The sequence below is a fragment of the Aspergillus neoniger genome, assembly GCF_003184625.1.
Source record: "Aspergillus neoniger CBS 115656 unplaced genomic scaffold BO87scaffold_26, whole genome shotgun sequence".
NCBI lineage: Eukaryota > Fungi > Ascomycota > Eurotiomycetes > Eurotiales > Aspergillaceae > Aspergillus > Aspergillus neoniger.
The window spans coordinates 203,846-222,639 of record NW_020291154.1 but is presented as its reverse complement, the minus strand read 5'-3'; the positions used below and the strand labels follow the sequence as shown (position 1 = coordinate 222,639).

The following is an 18,794-nucleotide window of genomic DNA, read 5'->3' as shown; positions in this document are numbered from 1 at the left end:
ACTAACAGGTTGCTTGCAGCTGACGGCCGACGGAGGATTTATAGCTGGCGATCGACGAGGCTGGATTTAGTGGCGCTGGCTAGCCGCCGCGGGTGGGCACGTAGTCACATCTGTCAAACCATGATGCCCAACCGCTGTGGTGAGGCTTGTGGGAGAGATGTTTGAGTCGCACGGCTGTCTGGTTGATGTCACAGACATTTGATATGTTGTGAGTTGCAGTGCGGACTGACTGCACAGCCCATCTATCTACAGGGGGGAGGAGAGGGAAGGCATCAACATGAGTGGTTGTGTCTTTGTCTGCCCGGCGGCCCAAGCGGCAGCCAGCAGGCCACGTGATCAGACTGAGTTCAGTTGCATGGAGAGTCTGGATGGCATCGCAAGCTAGTACTGGTGAAGTGTCAGGCGCGTCGGTCACCTCGCTCTTCTACATATTGTGGAAGGCTACATCAACTTGCAGGTTCTATGGGTATTATAATCTATCACGGATATGAACCAATTCCGTCGGCCCGGATCGTGCCTCGGATGAGCAACATAGGGCTGGCACGCAGCATGTCACACATCTAAGCCACGCTGGGACCATCGCAATAAGCGTAATGTCACTAAGTACCAGTCCACCCCTCCAGACATCCCTGAGGGTCTATATAGCGCCGTAAGTCAAGAGACAGTGCCAGTTCTGGGCGCCTAACTTGTCCTATGGCATCAACCCTGGTCCTACGCCTCCTCACTGTCATCAAGGAGGTCAACGCTGTCGCGCAGGCCAAGCGGCGGCGGTGCAACCGTGATGGTAAACAGCGAGTCAGTTTCCGTGGGCAGTGTCAGCCTCTTCGCCTGGGCGGTCGTGCGGAGCGTGCCTAGGATGGTCTGGCTCGACTCCCATCGTCGCGAAAATGCCTTGGCCGCGATACTGAGGGTGATGAATGCCTCACGGTTGTTGGGCTCCTCCAAGTCATCCAGCAACGTGAACAAAGCCTCGGTGATACACTGGATGTTGCTGACGGGCATGCGGTCGAGTCCCCAGCAAGAACGGTGGATCCGCATCAGGTGGGCGATATTACGCGCTGACGAGAAGCACATCTCACGGGCGCGCACAGGCGAAATGGTCGTAACGGGCAGTGTGGAATATTCCTTCAACGGCTCGTAGATTCTCATGATTATCGCATGGTGATACATACTACTCCGGTTAGTGAGGGGTGTTGGCGAATTCACACTCTAGACGTACTGCAAAGAGAGAATATGTGGGGCCTCAAGTTTAGTCTTCAGACACGTGGGCCACCGGTCGGAGCAGAGACGAAGACGCTCATAAAGGTCTGCCACTTTACTTTCCGTCTCCGCCCGTGGGCGCGATGGCGCCTCGCGGTGGAAGAAGGTCGCTACATCGTAGGCAATCAAACTCAAGCCGCACAGCGCGCTGAACAGACAGACAGAATGCCCCTCCGTTCCTTCTGCATGATCCGGATACGGTCGCCATTCGTCCGAGTCGCCCTCATGGCTGACGAGGGGCAGACTGTGGCGCTGCGGCGGCTTGATCAAGGGGCGGCTCTTGTCGGCCAAGGCGTGACTCCTGTTCACGGGTTAGTTGCACGATTCGCCTGGAGGGTTGCGCAGAAGCTTACGTGGCCACGTTGAACAGTCCCCAAACGGTCCCGTTAATAACTCGAACCATGCGGAGCGTATCTTCATCGGCATCAGACGCCAGAACGGAATTCTTCTGCGAAAGTTCCTGGATAGCATAGGCAAGTTGGCCGCGGTGAATCCACCCTTGGCGATCCCGCCCAGTCATCGAAGCACTACACAGTCAGTATCATAAGCACTCCAGAATGACACAAAACATACCATGCCCACAATACACCTAGTCCCTGGACGGTTGGAAGCGTAATCCGCCCCTCTTCCTTGTCCAGTAAACGCTTGGCCTCCTCGTAGAAGCGGGCTCCTTTCGAAGCCGCATCTCCCGGTCTCGCATATGCCTCTGGATAATCAGAGTATGCCTGGGACGGTTAGATGAGCCAAGCTAGTATATAGAGACATCACGTACGCAAGCTTCCGCTAGGATAATGTTGACCAAAAACGGGGAGCAAAATCGAGCCGACAGCGATCCTGCCTGCATATCCCGCACAAACAATTCCTTATCGATCCAGTTTCGAAACGGATGCGACCAGGTGAACCAGAGCGAGATGAGGTGAGAAACGAAATCATTATCGGAGACGACGGTCGTCCAAGGTCGAGCGGGGACCTGAAAGCGAGGAATGTCGGATAACCGTTTGGCATCGAGAATCCGCCGCATGGACCGCGACTCAGATGGCTGGAGTTGCTTCACCTCCTGGCATACTTCGACGAGTTCCGGAGTCTGCGCCAGGTCCAAGCGAGGCAGCTGGTGGTTGATATAGTAGCGGATCTCGTCCAACGAGGCGTCACTGCGGATGAGGTTGATCAAGGGCACGGCGCGACGATTGCCACTCTCGCGGAGAACGCTGACGAGCCGGACAAGGAGGTCCTCCTGGTCGGCAAGCTGATCAATTTTGCGTTTCAGGGCGCCACGACGACGCTTATCGGCACTCCGGTCAAGGGTACATTCGACTTTGCTCTTGACGCAGTTGGCACAGGGCACGGAACCTGTGCACTGGGGACATCAGTATTGGGGTGACAATGGATGCAAATCATGGGGCCATGTGCCAAAAATTACCTTGAGCTTTCGAGTCTTGCAGGCCGCACAGGCGGTGCCTACATTTTTCCTGCGTTGTTGGGCATCGAGAGCGGCGTTGGCACCCGGCGGGGCGGGAGCCAAAGGGCGCGACTTAGTATCGGCCATGGTGCTCACCCATGGTGGAGGGATGGGGCGAGTTGGGAGGGGAGGACGAACAAGGGGAGATAAAAGAGAAGGGAATGGCCCAAGGGGGGGAGTGAGAGTGAAAGAAGAGGAGAGGAGAGGAGAGGGGGAAAAGGACTAAGAGAAGAGGAGGCAGACGAAGGGGCGAAGAGAAGCTAGGAGATGTTGAAGCATGGGAACCATGATTGAACTCGGAAGGAGGAACAAGTAGCCGTAGCCCTGTACTTGGTTCCAATGACTTGCTTGCTACTAGTTAGTAACCACTACTACTTAAGTTAGTAGTAGTTAGATACCATACCAAGCTGGGTCATTGGGGATTTGCTGCCAGGGCTGGAACATTTTTGGAGAGAGAAAAAAAAAAATGAGGCAGGGAAGAAAAGATAAACTGTGAGTGGTTGGAAGTCACTTCCAGCTCCAGTGATGGTGGAAGTATCAAGGCTAATTGGTTGCCGGGTATGCACCGACCTTTCCCCGCCCGGAATTACCGTATCAAGACACTGATTGGCGTGGTTCACCAGGTACCTTCCATGGCTTGACTGGTATTCCAATGGTATTTCCAGCACCAGTACACACACACACTCTCTCCTCTACTACTAACAGTAACTACGTACTACTAGTCCACCACCACTTCCTATCTACTTACTTACTAGCACTGAGCTAGTCCCTCTGATCCACTCCTCCCCCCCCCCTCCATCATCTACCATCTGCCATATGCCATCTCTCTTCTTATCCTTTTCCCCTCCACTCATCTCCCCTACATTCTTCTCTCAAGCGTCGCCATTCCCGCTCACCCATCCCCACGGTGGCTTGAGTGCCTCCCGGAGGCGAGAACCATTCCAACTCCATTCTAGCTCAGACTGCTTCCTCCCGCAGCATCGCCTTCCCGCCAACCCTGTGCGACCGGAATTCAATTCCTTCGGGTAAGCCGTCCAATACCCTGGTCCATTATAGCATCATCCTCTTACTAACTCATTTGTTCGACATGGTTCCCAGTAGACCGTCAGTCAGCCAGTCAGTCCAACTCCCAACTTCCAATTGCCAGTTCCCAACCCCAACCCCCTCCCGGCCACGTTGTCCCATCCGCCAGCAACAAACAACAATCCACCTCCCCCCGGGCGCTTAGTATCATTGGTGTCCTACAATCCTCTCCTCAACCCTCCCCGAACGTCATCCGGTCACGCGCGGCAATTGATTCCGGTATATATTACAGCTAGCTTGCGATGAGATCGAATCACGACTAATTACACTTTACATATCCTTGCCCCCCGCCGCCACGTCTTGCTTTTCCGGTCGATCCTGTGACTCAACCGATCCCCCATCCATCACACTGCGATCCCTTTCGTCCTCCCGCCAAAAGTCCTTCTTTCCCCGAACGGCGCGGCGCAGCCACGGCGGGAAGAACCCCCCAGGTATCCTCCACGACCAGGGCTCCTTTTCATCCTTATTGGGGGGCACGATGCGTCCCCGAGTCACTTTCTCGATCGCCCAGATGATACCGTTCAGTGTGATGTAGCTCAAGATACCCGCGATTAACCCGTACGCGATACTGTACGTGAACGGCATGATGGCAATGGTCAGGAAGGCAGGCACCGCGTCCCCAAGGTAGCGCCAGTTGATTTCGGCCGCCGCCTTGACCATCAACGCCCCCACGATCACCAGGGTGCAGCCAGTGGCCCAGGGGGGAATGGAGGCGAAGATCGGGGCGAAGAATACCGCAATGAAGAAGCAGATGCCCGTCATGCAGGAGGTGAGGCCGGTCTTACCGCCTTCGGAGATTCCGGCGCCGCTTTCGACAAATGCTGTGACAGGAGACGTGCCAAAGAGGGATCCGATCGAGACGGAAATGGCGTCCACCATCTGACTAGTCAGTCAAGTTCGGGCAATACACAGGAAAGTCACTTACGTAGGCCAGAGCACTGCCTTCAAAATCCTGCGTGCGAGGATCGACCGTCCCGGCAAATCGCGCCATGGAATACAGCGTACCAGTGGTGTCGAGGATATCCACATACTGCATGGGTTAGCTGCCGTTTTAAGCGAGTGACATCATGCAACTAACCAGGAAGGTAATGAAGGCCAGCCCAAACTGCGACCCGTGTCCCGTGATATCCCAGTCCTGTGCAACCAATGTGTGTTTGATCGGGTGGAAGGTAACGACTTGTTTGAAGAAGTCAAACATGCTATTACCCAGTTCGGTGTGCGGGAAGTACGTCACCGGGGTCGGTCGCGGCCACGAAATGATGGACACCAGCAAGATTCCGATAATAACGGCGCCTTTCACCCTATACAGCATCAGCAGAGCTGTCAGGACTCCACCGCAGAATATCCCGATCCACATGGTCGGATTGCGCATCTTTGCATCCGACGGACAGAGGCCGGTCGTCGCATCGCGAAGACTATCCACGCAGCCGGCCAGTTCAATAGGCGAGTCCGTGGCGCCTGTTACCAACCCGATTCCCGCACTGTAGGTAAGCCCAATCAACGTAAGATACAGCCCAATGCCCGTGCCGGTTGCCAGCTTGATCGACGCGGGCAGCGCGCGGGCCAACCACTGGCGGATTCCCAGTAGCGTCAAGGCCAGAAAGACCCATCCTTCGACAAAGACGGCAGTCAGAGCCACTCTGTAGGGAATCATGCCAAAGCCGTGGTGTCCGACCACGGTGTAGGCGAAGTATGCATTGAGCCCCATGCCTGGTGCCAGCGCCACGGGCAAGTTCGAGAAAACACCCATAAAGAAGGTGGAGAGGGCAGCAATGGCGGCGGTCGCCGTGACAATATCGCGCTTGACCTCCTGCACGCACAGCAAATATTCGGTGTTGGTGTCGCATTGGTCGGCATAGCTTTCGGGTGGGCAGACGCAGGTTCCGCCCGTGTCGGAGGTAATGGTGGCATTCACGCTAATGATGTAGGCCATGGCGAAAAACGTCGCTAAGCCGGCGCGCATCTCGGTAAAGAAAAAGCTGCCTTTCCGTTCATTAGGCTGCACAGGATTAGTTCACCGTGTCGCGTGCGCAGCAAGCAAACCTACATGACCCGAGTTTTCCAGACGAAACCACCACCCGACAGGGCTACGAGCCACTGCCAGGTTGACGCGGTGTACCCAGTCAAGATAGCGCATGGTGCTACTACTCTTTGTAGTATGCAAGGTGGGTTGACAGCAGGGAAGAAAAAGGGTCCCCGCGGGAACCCCGGGTTTTATCTGTCAGGGACTTGAGTATGACTGGCAGATAAACCGCAACGAAAAAAATTTACATTAGCGAGCGATAAGCAGCAGGCGTCCGTCATAAATTGACTCAAGCAGTTCCAATCCTTCGCCAGGATTTCTGAACGCGGACAGCTTGGCAGCTTGGCAGAGCCAGTACCGAGAGTCATTCCGTGGATGGTGCCCTTGGCAGCACCAGCACGAGGCAATCACCATCGAGCACCCAGAGGCGCCAGCGGATTCCCACGACTCACAGCGTCCAGTCGCCAAATGCTTATCAGTCAGAACCAGATGCCTCCCTTGGCACCCTTGGCTTTATTTGTCATCACCACTGACTTACCTACAGCTATCTAAGATTGATATGATGGTGAGTGTCTATCTAACGGACTGTGTTCAGACCCTGACTAGGCCGACTTCTCCTGGAACACCGCTGCCGCCGGGGCAAACTTGCTTCTCCGTCGTAGGGCGGGTCCAAACATGATGAACCCCACGGGGATAGGGATCATAATCGCCGCGAGACACCCCAGCAATGTGCCTGCCCACTGCACCCCCAGGTTGACAAACATCTGTCGCGCAAAGAGAGGGAAGCATGCCCCAACTGCAGACCGCAGGATGGTGTTGGCAGCAAAAACAGACGCGGCGCTGTTCGGTCAGAAGCTTCCAACGAATTGCGTCCTGGAAGGCACTCACAATTGCAGATACGAATCAATCAGATAGTTGAAACACTGCAGAAAGATGCAGTAGATGCCGAACCCGGTGAACAGCCCGGACGCCGTCGGGGCCATCCAATGGATCGATCGCGTCCATCCGGTCCAGCCATACCTAATTGTATCAGCCAGGTATTCGCCCAACAGACAGGCGCCTTACCAGAAGAGTCCAATGGTGAATGAGATGCCCCCGACGATGGCCGGAGGCAACCGCCACTCGGGGATGGGGATGTCGTTATTTGCCCTCAACTTCTTGGTATACGAGCCCTGACTCGACAAGACAAACACTCCTCCCAGAATCTCCCCAATAATTAGCCCAATAAACGGTAAGCTGCCCACCCCAAGATTCATGCCATGAATATCCTGAAACACCACCGGATATGCCGCCAGCAAGGCATACATGAGGCCATAAATGAACGACATGTACAGCGTAACCAGAAATACAATCGGCTCCGTAAACAGCATCCGAAACGGCCGACTAAAATTCACCGTAATCAGCTCCCGAAAGTCAATCTCCACCTCATCCTGCTTCGCATGAATTCCCCAATTCCTCGTCTGCCTCCTCACCGTCGCCGCCTTCGCCATCAACAACGCTGGCGCATACGTCTCCTTATAAAACAACAGCAACAGCGCTGACCCCAAAAACCCCATAATCGCGGCAATATACATTGTCCACCTCCACCCCAGATAACTCATGACAATGAAACCTCCCGTAAACGGCGACGCAAACGGCCCCACAAACACTGCCATCGCAAACATCGCGATCGCAATCCCCCGCGTCCGATTATTGTAGATATCCGAAAACGCCGCCGGCACAATTGACAACGGACTCGCCGCGAACAAACCCGCAAAGAACCGGGTCAACATAATCGTCTGCACATCCTTCGCTGTAGCCGTCGCCACCGTAAAGATACTATACCCAAACACCCCAGCAGTAATGGGCCACCGCCGCCCAGACAGCTCCGACGCAGGCGCCCAGAACGTCGGCCCGGCCGCGAACCCGAGCACATACAGCGTCACGCCGAGCGTCGCGACCTCGGTACTAATCCCGTAGTGTATACTAAGCGCCCCGACAGTCGAAGAAAAGATCGCACTAGCGAAAGACGCAGTAAACGTCACGTAGGCTAGGATACCTGAAAGGAGAATCCTACATCACCATCATAAATAGCCTCGTTAGCCTCTTCTCTCTCACACACACATACACACATACACCCAACCAAGCAAATATACATAGAAGAATACATACTTCGTCCCAATGGGCCAATTATGCGGATGCATCGGATCCTCCTCACCCGTAAACTCGACCACATAGCGATCCGGATCCGGTAGTAACGGGGGAAACTCTTTCCCCCCGCCCATAGGTAACCATTCATCCCGAGGTGTCTGAGGCGCCTTTGACCCGACGGTGGATTCGTGCGTCAGACGAAGTGTCTCGATGCGCGAGACCTCGATGTTGGTTTGCGGCCGGCTTAGAGTTTGGGTGCGGCTCGCGTGGGCGGTTGGGATGGTGGATAGGGAGGAGGTGCTTGAGGGTGATGGGGATGGTGATGGGGAGGGCATTTTGGGGGTGGTAGATGAGAGAGGTGGAGGGTTTGAGTAGAGATGGCATTGTAGCTGGTGGAGGGGTGTATTTATTGTTTTGGTGGTGTAGAGTGATGGTGTCATGGGGAGTGCGATCCATGGTTGGATGGGTAGGGTTCGGTGGGCGGCGGATAGGTTGTTAATAGCCTGGTAGCTGAGTTGCTTGGATGATGTAAATAAAGGAAATGTATAGAGCAGGGAGGGTTTGAGTTTGGGGGTGGAGGGATGAGGTGAGATGCTTCGGGGTTCTTTGTCCTTGTTTAGAGGAGATGTGTAGTTGTAGGAGGGTATGGTATGTGAGGTTATGTTGTGAAGGGGGATGTCATGGGTTTCTCTGATGTACACCATAGCTTCGTTTTGTTTGGGAAGGGAATGATAAGCTTTCTGCTAATATTGACTGAGCTATTGATTCACTCGTATAGCCGGGACATTGTATTTTGTAGGGAAGAACGTTTGGAGTCGGAATTCGGCAATGATTATGAGTCCATGTGTTGAGGATTGGAATCATAATTGAACCACCGTGTAGTACAGAGATCAACTGCCCCCTGGACAGTCGGATCAATGTGTTACACTACCATGTGAAGCCCCGGATCTGGTTCCCGATGACAGCCTCGGTAGACGCAGATCTACGATCGGCTGCTCGCAACGGCTACCCTTTCGGTCTGCGATCTACATGTTGTACAAAAAGTAAGGGACAGTATTAGCACCGCATATAAGGACGACTGGACCCTACTTTTTTAGCAAGCACCTCGACAGCCACGCACCATGTCTGCCAAACTGATCCTTCCCGCCCTCAGTCTCTTCACCCTTTATGCCATCTGGTACTACGCCGACGCCAATGGTCTTCTCGAACTAGCAAGACAAAGCATCGAGCGCAAAACACTCCCAGGCAGCGATGCACCCCTACGAACCGTCTACACCGGTCTCCCTCGACTGGACCACCTGCTCACCACCTTAACTACCTTTTTCTGGCCTACCACCGATGGAAGCCACCCCGCCTTGACTCTCCATACGCTCGGATTCGCAGGGACATTCGGTTCCGCCTGGATCCTGATAACCCTAGAATCATGGCGACAAGGGAATGCCTGGACACTGGCAGCATAGTAAGTCCACAACAATGTACCCATGTGTATCAAGCTAACCACACCACCAGTCCCTTGATATTCGGCCTCTCCGCCCAAACCCTAACCTTCGCCTTCGCAGCCCCTCTCTACTGCGCCCTGCAACTCACCACATCCATAACCTCCACCTCTCCCACAGCAACCAACATCCACATCCCCAAAACAATCCTCACCACTTTCCCCTTAATCTTCACCGTCTCCTACATCATCCCCAGCGCCCTCATGGTCCTCCCCATCTCCTCAACCATAACAACCGACCTAAAACAACTCTTCATCGCCCTCTGGCAACCCTTCCCAGCCTACATCTCCATCCTTCTCACCCTCTCCCACACCCTTTTCTCCCCATTCACATCCACCCCTAAACCCACCCAGAAGAACCACAACCTCTCCTCCCTCCGATTCATCTACGCCTTTGCCTTCTTCAACACCCTAATCCCCCACCTCGTCACCCTGACCGTCTCACTGTCTACTATCCTCGCACCTGTTATCCTCTCCCCGGAATACAGGACCTCCTTGCACCCCAGTCTTGTCTTCGGGATCCCCACGCCGTGGACATCGCCCGTTATACAGGTGGCTAGTGTTGGAGACGGAGTGCATGCGTTCCTGAGGTGGGATTACTTGATTGGGTCGGCGGGAATGGTGGTTTGGGCGTGGAAATTGTATGGGAATGCAGTGAGGATGGATAAAGGTGGTGCAATGGGGTGGTGTGAGTGGGTGTCGTTGGTGGTGAGGGTCGGGTTGTTGGGGGTTGTTGCTGGGCCGGTTGGGGCGGCGGTGGTGTTGGTTTGGGGGAGGGATGAGATGGTTTTGGGAAAGGGCGAGAAGGGGAGTGAGAAGGGGGGGTAGAGGCGGAGACATTGAAACCTGTGTTGATCTATTTGTTGGTTTTTGTATGAGTACAGAGACATATGCGGTTGTTGTCATGACGTGGTCAGCTTGTGGCTTTGTTACCATACTAGATCGGTGATAACGACGACAGTGTAATTCAGGGTTATGTACTTGGAAGAGCCATACCAGTAAGAGACCAGTATGCATCAGTGCAAATATAGAATTGGGATCTCATAATAGTCCTGGTATTTTCCTTTTGTGCAGAACATATTGGACCGTGTAAGGGTAGATGATTGGTGAAATGGTCAAAAGAGTCGGATGGCTGCAGAGAACGCCCACAAGCGTTGGATATCTTTCACCTTCCAACCACAATGATTGGCATGGCTGCTTTCACTGCTCACTGGACTATTCAATTCCTGACTCTGTCATTCCAAATGAATGTGTTGTAGACATGTAATGCACGTGCGCATAAGTGGATTATAGCAGCAATGCTTGACAATATACCCAAAGAGGGATAGTCTGCTACCCCGCTCCGATAGCAGCTCTCTCCCACCGCCTGCCATAAACAGGATAACCGCTTATCGATAAGCGCAGGTACCGCAGCGGGTAAGCGACGGCCAACACAACAAATCCAAACTAGTTTCCAACTAGTTCCGCTGCTTTGCTTTGCTTTGCTTCTCCTCTTTTCGCTCGTCGACACTTGCCCGTTCCTTTGGAGTCTTCACCACCTACCTATCATTACCGTCCCTCCCTCGTCTTGAGTGAATGTTAGTCGACCCATCCATCCTTATCTTTCGGGATACGCAGCCACCCACCGATGGTGGTCTCCGCAAATCCCTCGACATTATTCCTTAGCGACAGTGTCCCATTCGAGAAAAAAGAAAACAGACGATCCTGCTCCTTCGACATGAAACCATATCCCAATCGAACAATATGCTTGGTGATGCCGAGATCCACGCTCTAGATAGCAATCTATCAAGCATTGTGCAGCAGAACCAGCAACACCATGCCGATGTACAGAACCTCCTGGATAAGTTCCGCCAGCTCTTAGACAACTACAACAACCTCAAGAGTGACTATGAGGAGGAGAAAGAGGCTAGAGAGAAGTACAAGCGGATGGCTAGGGGTCAGGTACGCAGAATGATCCGTCAGTATGTACATTGTCCAGCTCTGACGGTGACTTAGGAGCGAAATCCTTTCGTGCTGGTCCTCGTTGATGGAGATGGCTATCTCGTAGGTACATCTGGATCCTTAGGAGAGATCATACTGATCAACTCCGCGGTAGTTTAAAGAGCATCTGCTAAAAGCCGGAGCTGATGGTGGCATTACGGCTGCCCGGATCCTTAACGATTCCATCCGCGAACTGCTCCATGATCGACTAGGCCATCAGGCTGACCAGTGCCGTGTGATGGTACGCATTTATGCAAACGTGCTTGGATTGTCAAGGTCATTGGCACGCTCCGGGATTGTGGGACAGGAAGCCCGCTCTCTGTCGCCTTTTACAGCAAGCTTCACCCGGGCTGAGGATCTTTTCGATTTCGTGGATGCGGGAGATAAGAAAGAGGGAGCGGACTATAAGATTAGGGGTATGAATAGCTCTATATTTTGGAGGGGCTCGAGCTAACCTCAGTAGAAATGTTCCGCTTATTTGCCGACAACAGCCAGTGCAGACACATCTTCTTCGCTGGTTGTCACGACTCCGGGTATTCTAATCTACTGACACCTTATCGTGGCCGGACTGATCGCATCACCCTTCTCAAAGCTGCCAACTTTCACAGCGAATATGAAAGATTAGGCCTCCCCGTGCGGGAGCTTCCCGCCCTCTTCATGTCTACACCTATTGGTGGAACTGGGAGTCCCTCCAACCATACGCCTTCGATGTCCACAACCTCTAGATCGATTTGCAAACATTTCCAAAAGGTGCGTGGAAATGCATTGCCATACTTTGACTTTCGACTAATGTTCTTCAGGGCATTTGCCGATACGGCAGCTCCTGCAACAAGGCCCACATACCGCAGGGTCAACAACTCTCTAGATCCGACAATACTCCCTCTCCTCCAGGAAGGGAATCTCCTACGAGTGCTCGCACTCAAGAGTTTTATGCCTCACAACTTGTCACCCACCTCGATCCTAAGTGGCAAGATTATATCCCGATAAACTTGGCCGGAGATCGCATTGACACCTACTGTCCGATACCCGGCCACGACGCCTGGGAACTCTATACCCGTCGCGCCAAAATCCATAAGCCATGCAATAATTTCCATCTTGGCGGCGAGTGCAGCAATATTGGCTGTGAATACGACCACGGCCGTCTTGATCCAAGCTCGCTGGACGTTATGAAATACATACTTCGGCAGCACCCATGTCAGACGGGCCCTTCATGCCGATCCACTAAGTGCTTCCTCGGCCATCTTTGCCAGAAGGACGGATGCCGAGGCCTCAAGCCGTGCCGCTTTAATCGTCACGCACACACACTTGATTTGCATATTGCAAAATACACGCCGTCCATCAAAAGGGACACTGGTCACTCGCGTGCTCCAAGCGCCGAGGGGGCATATCTCCCAGATACTCCCGAAGAGCCGCAGGGCCTCATTGTATTGTGAATGTCCAGTAGGACTGTATTCAAGGCCAACACATACTATTATGTTGTCTTATATTAAGGCAGGCCGACTTGTTGGTAGGGTAGGGCCTTAACAATTGGTTATCAATTGTTAGAGAAGAAGATGAAATAGGAAGGAGCCACATCGGAAGGGAGAAAGGAAGCAAGCAAATGATTTGGATTCTGAAAACACGATACAGGTTAAGGCTATCACTTAACCAGGCGCAAAGCGCGCAATAGTTACTAACGAGGATGACTGAATCTATATGAAAGTATTTCCGCCTCTTTCGTAACACACATTTCATCTAGGACATACCTCTGACCGGATAATTCCATTCAATGCTGGTGAGACCCATCCAAGTCTCGGTTTATTCCTCTCCATGAGGCGAACCGCCAGCAGATCGGTAGATAGCGACAGCAACATTGAGGGAACAACCGATGCCTGGATTTCAACTGCAATCCACCAAAGGTAGCAAAAAGTAGTATATAAACCTCAATGACAGGTACATCCACTGCTGTCCTCTCCACCATCAGTCACGACAACATCCTTCCAACTGATCTATCTGTTCTCAATCACACCAGAATTACAGTAACTCTAAACCAAATCAAAAAGATAAAAAAAAATAATCAATTCCAAGCTCAGCAATCATGACTCAGCAGGGGAATCCTATTAACCCTCACTGCATTTTCTGCAACCAGGGACACCCTGAGCCCGCCGGGGATGCTATCTACGAGCACATCGAACAACACCTCGATGACCTGAACAGACGTTTCAGGGAGAAAAGAGCCGACAACGAGGAACACTCTACGATCATTGACTGCGAAGAGTGGCCTGGTTGCCGACACAGGCCTCTGACCTCAGTAGAGGGGGATGCCCATGCTTTTCATTGGGCATTCGTGGATGTCGCACGTTTCAAGAGGCAGGATCCCGATGAAGAACATATCTCTTGCGATTTATGCGGCACCCGTCATCCCAGCTTGGCTAGAGAAGATCTGGAAAATCACATCCGCGACTTCCATAACTTATTGTTCAATAATCCCATGGTGGCGCACCCTTCGCCATCTGAATTGTCTGAACTTCCACCGTCGGCGATGACTGGCTCCGAACCCATGGAGCTTGACGCAGCAGAGGAGTATCAGGTGGACGACTTTGAAACTGATGTTGAAACAGAGGAGGTTAGAGCGCAGGGCTCCAGAGAGGAGGCCGCCGCCGAAGCCCAGTACGACTCTGAAGAGGAAGAACCCAAAGACCTACCTGATGACCTCAGACCAGTCATCAGGAGTCTTGAGCAAGCGCATTCGGATAACATCATGACTGTCGGTAACTTCCTTCAGGTTATATGCAATATATGCCGTGATCATCGCTTTCCCATCGAACACCTTCCCCAGCTTGAGATCCATAATGCTCTCCGAGATAGACTTGCTCCACTTGTACATCTATTGGTGCACAAACCCGGGGTTTCCCACTCCACTGGAGTGTTTTCCCAGCATATCTCGTTGAGACTCAGTGGGACCACCATTGGCAAAGCCCTTCTTGCAAAAAAGGTCAGGCCGATCCGGGTTCTCTGTGATCTAGGGTTCAACATCAACGATATTATGGGGAGCAACATAACCGTGCTGGGTGCGGCCATCCTACTCCGGCACAACAAAGTCACCCAATACCTCCTGAACCCTGAATTCAAGGAAAAGTACGGCCTCGACCCTTTCGCTCGCGTGACTACGGACACTAGATATGGCAACGGCTTCACTCCGATTGCTCTATGCGTGTGGAAACGCGAGTACAACATCCTTAGGACCATCCTCAGCTACGAGACGCCCCCTCACGTCATGCGAACCGAGGAGGTAAACCGGCTCTTCTGCTCGCAGAAGTGGGCTAACATCACGAAAACACTGCGCGACCCATACTTCAGAAACGCCATCTTCGCCCCACGCAACCCTCCCATCTCCCTGATCCACTCCGCCGTTGCCAACCATTATACCGAAGTTCTGCAACGCCTCGTCCGGCCCGGGAGGCGTCGCTCGCCCCGAGTTCCTAATCTATCCTCTTACATCAACTCCGAGAGCAGCACCATAGTCGCGGACTCAACCCCTCTCCTTGTCGCCATGCACTACCGCAATGAACAAGCCGTGAATGAACTCCTCGCAAGTCCCGACATCGACCTCTCAAAGCAAACCTCTCGCATGGTCACTCCCCTATATTACGCTGCCCGCGTAGTCGATATCAAACTAGTTCAGGCCCTGATGGACCACCGTGCTGATCCGAAACAGGTTACAGGCCTGGGCACGCCTATTCATGCACTGGTGCATACTTATAAGGATGCCAAAGCAGATAAGGAGGATTTGAAAAATCCCCAGGCGTTCGAAACCCGCAAACAGCGACTTGGCGAGCTTCTGCATCTGTTCTTGGATAAAGGCGTCGACCCAAATGTTAGGGCTACGGTTGGTACACAGGAACCCAGGACGGCTATCGAGGAGGCTAGGAGCGTGGGGTTTTTGGAGTTTTTGGAAGTGATTCAGGCTCGCGGAACTGCTGCTGCTGCTGCCGCCGGCGCCGCGTCGTGAGATGGGCACGATGGTACTGTGAGACTGTGGTACTTTGCTTAGGTACTCTTGCTTTAGAATCGTAAAAGATAAAATAAATAAATACACGTTGCTTGCTCATGCCTTTTTTGATACATATCAAACCGTAGTCGGTTAATCCGGCTTCAATAATTATGTCCATGAGCCATCACCGTTCCTACTGACTGGATTTTGTAGATAACGAGGTAGTGAGAACCTTTTAGATTATGCGTTGTAGAGGTAGTTCAGATCCCCCTTTTTGCTATGCTCATTTGGTCGATGATGAATAATGTCGTTAAAGTGCATGATTCAGCTGGCCTCAGATATTGCTGGTCTGGCATTCATTGCCTGCGGTACTGGGATAGGGTTATCTAGAGGTGCGAAAAATCCTATTCTTATTACTACTAGTACTTAGGTATGATTAAGATGACGATAAACGCTATCCCCAACATCAAACACATTGAAGAAAGACATTTTCCTATTAAACTCCAAATACGAAACGAAACAAAAGAAACTCCAGGCTAATGCGACGCTACCGTATACTGCATGCAAACCACACCATAATACACAAACAAGTCCTTCCTTCCCAGATATCCAGAACTAACATCAATCCTGATTCTCCTCCACCGCCCTCTCGATATCCCCGATCTTCCGCCTCCCAAGGCGCAACTTAGTCCGCAAGTTCTTCTCCTTGATCAGCAGAGCACGCTTACGTCTTCTCGGTGGGTAATTGATCGGGCTTTCGCCGCCGGTGAACACCACTAAGTCGTAGATGAACGCGCCGAATAATCCTCCGAAGATGTCGGCGACCCAGGGGCCCCAGATCCACCAGGCGTGGTACTCTTTGAAGAGATGTCCGCCCCAGCCGGCCATTACGGCGACGAGACGGGGGCCGAAGTCGCGGGGACCGTTGAATGCTCTGGGTGTTTGTTAGTTGCTGTGTTATAGGGTGGGGTGATGAAGGGTGTACGTACCCGCCTGTGTTGTAGCCTAATGCTAGGACTAGAACGGTGATGATGATGCCGATGATGAATGCTTGCATACCCGCTCCGGGGGGAGCGTTGGTGTCGTCTCCCAGGGCCATGATGGTTCCGACGAGGATGGCGGTACCTAAGAACTCGTTGAAAAATGCAGTAGCTGGACTGACAAATTGTTTTGGTAGAGTGAGAAATGCTTGGCTGGCTGTTGTTTCGCTTTGTGGTAAGTTGCTCTCAACGGAGAGGTTGACGATGGCGTCGTGGTAAATGGCGTAGGCAATACCGCCGGCGGTGATGGCACCGATCAGCTGGGCAAAGATGTAGATTATGCATCGGCGGGCGGGAAATCCTCGCCACACGGACATGGAGATTGTGATTGCAGGGTTGAGGTGACCACCGGAGATGCCACCGACGATGTAGATGCCGATCATGAAGCTGAAGCCCCAGCACGCGGCTTGGCTCATCCATGAGCCGGCTTGTTGGTCCGATGTGTACGTTGCTAACCCGCCGCAGAGACCGAGAGTGATGGCTAAGGTTGTCTGTTAATTGTGTTAGTTGCTTAATTTAGGGAGATGGTCTAGGTAAGCACTCACCCCCAACCATTCGCCTAATGGCTCTCTCAGATAATACCGGATTTTGGACCACTTGTTGAAGAATCCCATCTCATTCTGCGGCTCCTCACCATTCTGTCTAGCTTCCTCCGTCTGCGGAATATCCGTAGGAGGCTCTTCTGCCGCTGGAGGCGGGCGTTCTCGTCCCCCTTCTTCTCTTTCTTCCTTTCGATCCTCTGGCAAGGCTCCATACCGCATTCCGTCTCGGACAACATGAGGCAGCGGCTGCGCTAAACTCCACACAGGCTTGTCCCCTTGCGTGTTTCCATACTGAGGATTGTAAGACTGATACTCCGGATGCATGTATGCGCCCTGGTGAGGGAGTGGTCCGTAATACGCATTCGGACCTGCTAAGGAGAATTGTGCCTGACTCCCATAGCTCTGGTTTCTCAGGGTAGCGGGAGGTTGACTCCGATAACTCTGGTTTTGGGATACGCCAGTGCGGTGACTAGCATGACTTTTCTTTCGCGAAACATTGGTATTCTGGGTTCCTTGGCTTTTGTTTCGCGAGACGCCCTTTCTGGGCTCCCTATGGGGAGACTCTTCATCTTGGTCTGCTTTGGAGGATTCTCCCTCCGTTGAGTCGGAAGATCGATAGTCTTTCGACTCGGTGTCGACCTCTACGAGCTGTTAGCGGGATAGTCTGTCTGAAAACATTTTACACTTACGATCGAGTTCCTTGTTGAGAGACTTAATTGGGTGCACCATGGCAGTAGGTAATTAAGGTGTGCAGTCGGAAAATTGTACAATTGCAGTTTATGAGCCTGCTGTAGAAAAAAAAAGAACTATCTTATATTTAAGGTGTCTCGTTGGGGAAATATTGTACGGTGCGCCAAGATTGCGTCACAGAAGCAGACCAGGGAACAGCCGACTACAACCATTGGTGGCTTCACACCCAAACCCTCAAATTTTCCACGCCACACCTAAGTAGCCTAGTTGGTAGATTTTGCACGTTTCATCCATAGTTCCTGCTGATAGATCTAGCCGGGTTCCGTAGAGTAGGTGAGAATTATTCTACCGAGACTGATACCAGCAAGAGTCAGCCACATTGAGACGATCATTGAAAGACCGCCTTGTTAGTGAGACGCCAGAACCGGGATGATTGCCATCCAGTCAACCACCATGCCATGGCAGAGAATAGAGTAACTTGTTGCCCGCCCCACAGACTTGCGTGAAACTTATGAAGGTGGTGCTCTGCCAAAGGCATAAAGAAGTGGCAGGTCCTCACGGGCAACGCAGCCCTCCTCCGATTCTAATTGGCGGGTTGCATAACCTCACGCTGTGCGACCTGGATGGGTGGAAACGGATCCGTTCCTTGCACGATCTCTTCCAGTCACCGATGGCGGCGTTTGATCGGCGGCTTCGGGCCCACCCGTGACATGCTGGCCCAACAGCCTTTGTTGTACTGAGTAAATAGGTTGAAAATGAGCCGCGAGTGACCAAATCAACCTCTGATAAGCCGGGTTCGAGGCCGACACTTCCAGGGGAGTATGGTGAGACCATGTGCTAAGAGGAGGCTATGGCCGTGGTTCAGCTAGGTCGGCGTGGAAAATTGTGCCTGCAGACGTCATTGGGTCGATACAGGTGCCACCAGCTGCGACCTGTCTCTACATTATAGCCTTCTTTGAAAGGAGTGAGAAGTGAAGCCAGTATGGGAGATGTAGAATAAGATGCAGAATAAAGTTGACAACAGAGAAAGAGCGGAATTGCCTGATCCGGCAAGTGACACACATGACGTCATCACGTGGTCCTGCCTGATCGAGACTCTGCACGTGATTTGAAGATACA

The 18,794-nt window shown here is 52.6% G+C and overlaps 9 protein-coding genes across 9 annotated transcripts; 4 read left to right on the top strand and 5 right to left on the bottom strand.

The window, feature by feature from the left end:
* Positions 1-440: 440 nt before the first annotated feature.
* Positions 441-3,182, bottom strand: BO87DRAFT_378602 (putative C6 transcription factor). The gene is made up of 6 exons (XM_025623828.1): positions 2,681-3,182; positions 2,033-2,617; positions 1,834-1,985; positions 1,614-1,787; positions 1,220-1,561; positions 441-1,171 (listed from the first exon to the last, which is right to left on the bottom strand). The coding sequence occupies exons 1-6, from the start codon at positions 2,804-2,806 to the stop codon at positions 712-714; spliced, it is 1,839 nt and encodes a 612-aa protein (XP_025477422.1). The 5' UTR covers positions 2,807-3,182; the 3' UTR covers positions 441-711.
* A 308-nt stretch (positions 3,183-3,490) lies between these two features.
* Positions 3,491-3,869, top strand: BO87DRAFT_116581 (uncharacterized protein). The gene has a single exon (XM_025617918.1). The coding sequence runs from the start codon at positions 3,536-3,538 to the stop codon at positions 3,746-3,748; it is 213 nt and encodes a 70-aa protein (XP_025477421.1). The 5' UTR covers positions 3,491-3,535; the 3' UTR covers positions 3,749-3,869.
* Positions 3,870-3,988: 119 nt separating this feature from the next.
* On the bottom strand, positions 3,989-6,059 carry BO87DRAFT_378601 (NCS2 family permease). Its single transcript, XM_025623827.1, has 4 exons — positions 5,850-6,059; positions 4,881-5,801; positions 4,728-4,832; positions 3,989-4,681 (listed from the first exon to the last, which is right to left on the bottom strand). The coding sequence occupies exons 1-4, from the start codon at positions 5,937-5,939 to the stop codon at positions 4,073-4,075; spliced, it is 1,725 nt and encodes a 574-aa protein (XP_025477420.1). The 5' UTR covers positions 5,940-6,059; the 3' UTR covers positions 3,989-4,072.
* A 368-nt stretch (positions 6,060-6,427) lies between these two features.
* On the bottom strand, positions 6,428-8,290 carry BO87DRAFT_388766 (MFS transporter; the record flags this gene model as incomplete). The annotated part of the gene is made up of 4 exons (XM_025624874.1): positions 6,428-6,665; positions 6,714-6,845; positions 6,891-7,877; positions 7,977-8,290. 4 exons carry the CDS (start codon positions 8,288-8,290, stop codon positions 6,428-6,430), a joined length of 1,671 nt encoding a protein of 556 aa, XP_025477419.1.
* A 772-nt stretch (positions 8,291-9,062) lies between these two features.
* On the top strand, positions 9,063-10,278 carry BO87DRAFT_417750 (uncharacterized protein; the record flags this gene model as incomplete). Its single annotated transcript, XM_025626832.1, has 2 exons — positions 9,063-9,414; positions 9,465-10,278. The coding sequence occupies exons 1-2, from the start codon at positions 9,077-9,079 to the stop codon at positions 10,276-10,278; spliced, it is 1,152 nt and encodes a 383-aa protein (XP_025477418.1). The 5' UTR covers positions 9,063-9,076.
* Positions 10,279-10,919: 641 nt separating this feature from the next.
* On the top strand, positions 10,920-13,141 carry BO87DRAFT_339512 (C-x8-C-x5-C-x3-H type zinc finger protein). The gene is made up of 5 exons (XM_025620623.1): positions 10,920-11,391; positions 11,446-11,493; positions 11,546-11,846; positions 11,894-12,180; positions 12,231-13,141. Exons 1-5 carry the CDS (start codon positions 11,194-11,196, stop codon positions 12,861-12,863), a joined length of 1,467 nt encoding a protein of 488 aa, XP_025477417.1. The 5' UTR covers positions 10,920-11,193; the 3' UTR covers positions 12,864-13,141.
* A 366-nt stretch (positions 13,142-13,507) lies between these two features.
* BO87DRAFT_441366 (uncharacterized protein) lies at positions 13,508-15,421 on the top strand (the record flags this gene model as incomplete). The annotated part of the gene is made up of 1 exon (XM_025628001.1): positions 13,508-15,421. One exon carries the CDS (start codon positions 13,508-13,510, stop codon positions 15,419-15,421), a length of 1,914 nt encoding a protein of 637 aa, XP_025477416.1.
* Positions 15,422-15,932: 511 nt separating this feature from the next.
* Positions 15,933-17,731, bottom strand: BO87DRAFT_363800 (putative aquaglyceroporin). The gene is made up of 4 exons (XM_025621714.1): positions 17,675-17,731; positions 16,989-17,626; positions 16,393-16,934; positions 15,933-16,337 (listed from the first exon to the last, which is right to left on the bottom strand). Exons 1-4 carry the CDS (start codon positions 17,712-17,714, stop codon positions 16,025-16,027), a joined length of 1,533 nt encoding a protein of 510 aa, XP_025477415.1. The 5' UTR covers positions 17,715-17,731; the 3' UTR covers positions 15,933-16,024.
* A 369-nt stretch (positions 17,732-18,100) lies between these two features.
* Positions 18,101-18,651, bottom strand: BO87DRAFT_116538 (uncharacterized protein). Its single transcript, XM_025617917.1, has one exon. It carries the CDS (start codon positions 18,507-18,509, stop codon positions 18,231-18,233), a length of 279 nt encoding a protein of 92 aa, XP_025477414.1. The 5' UTR covers positions 18,510-18,651; the 3' UTR covers positions 18,101-18,230.
* Positions 18,652-18,794: the final 143 nt, after the last annotated feature.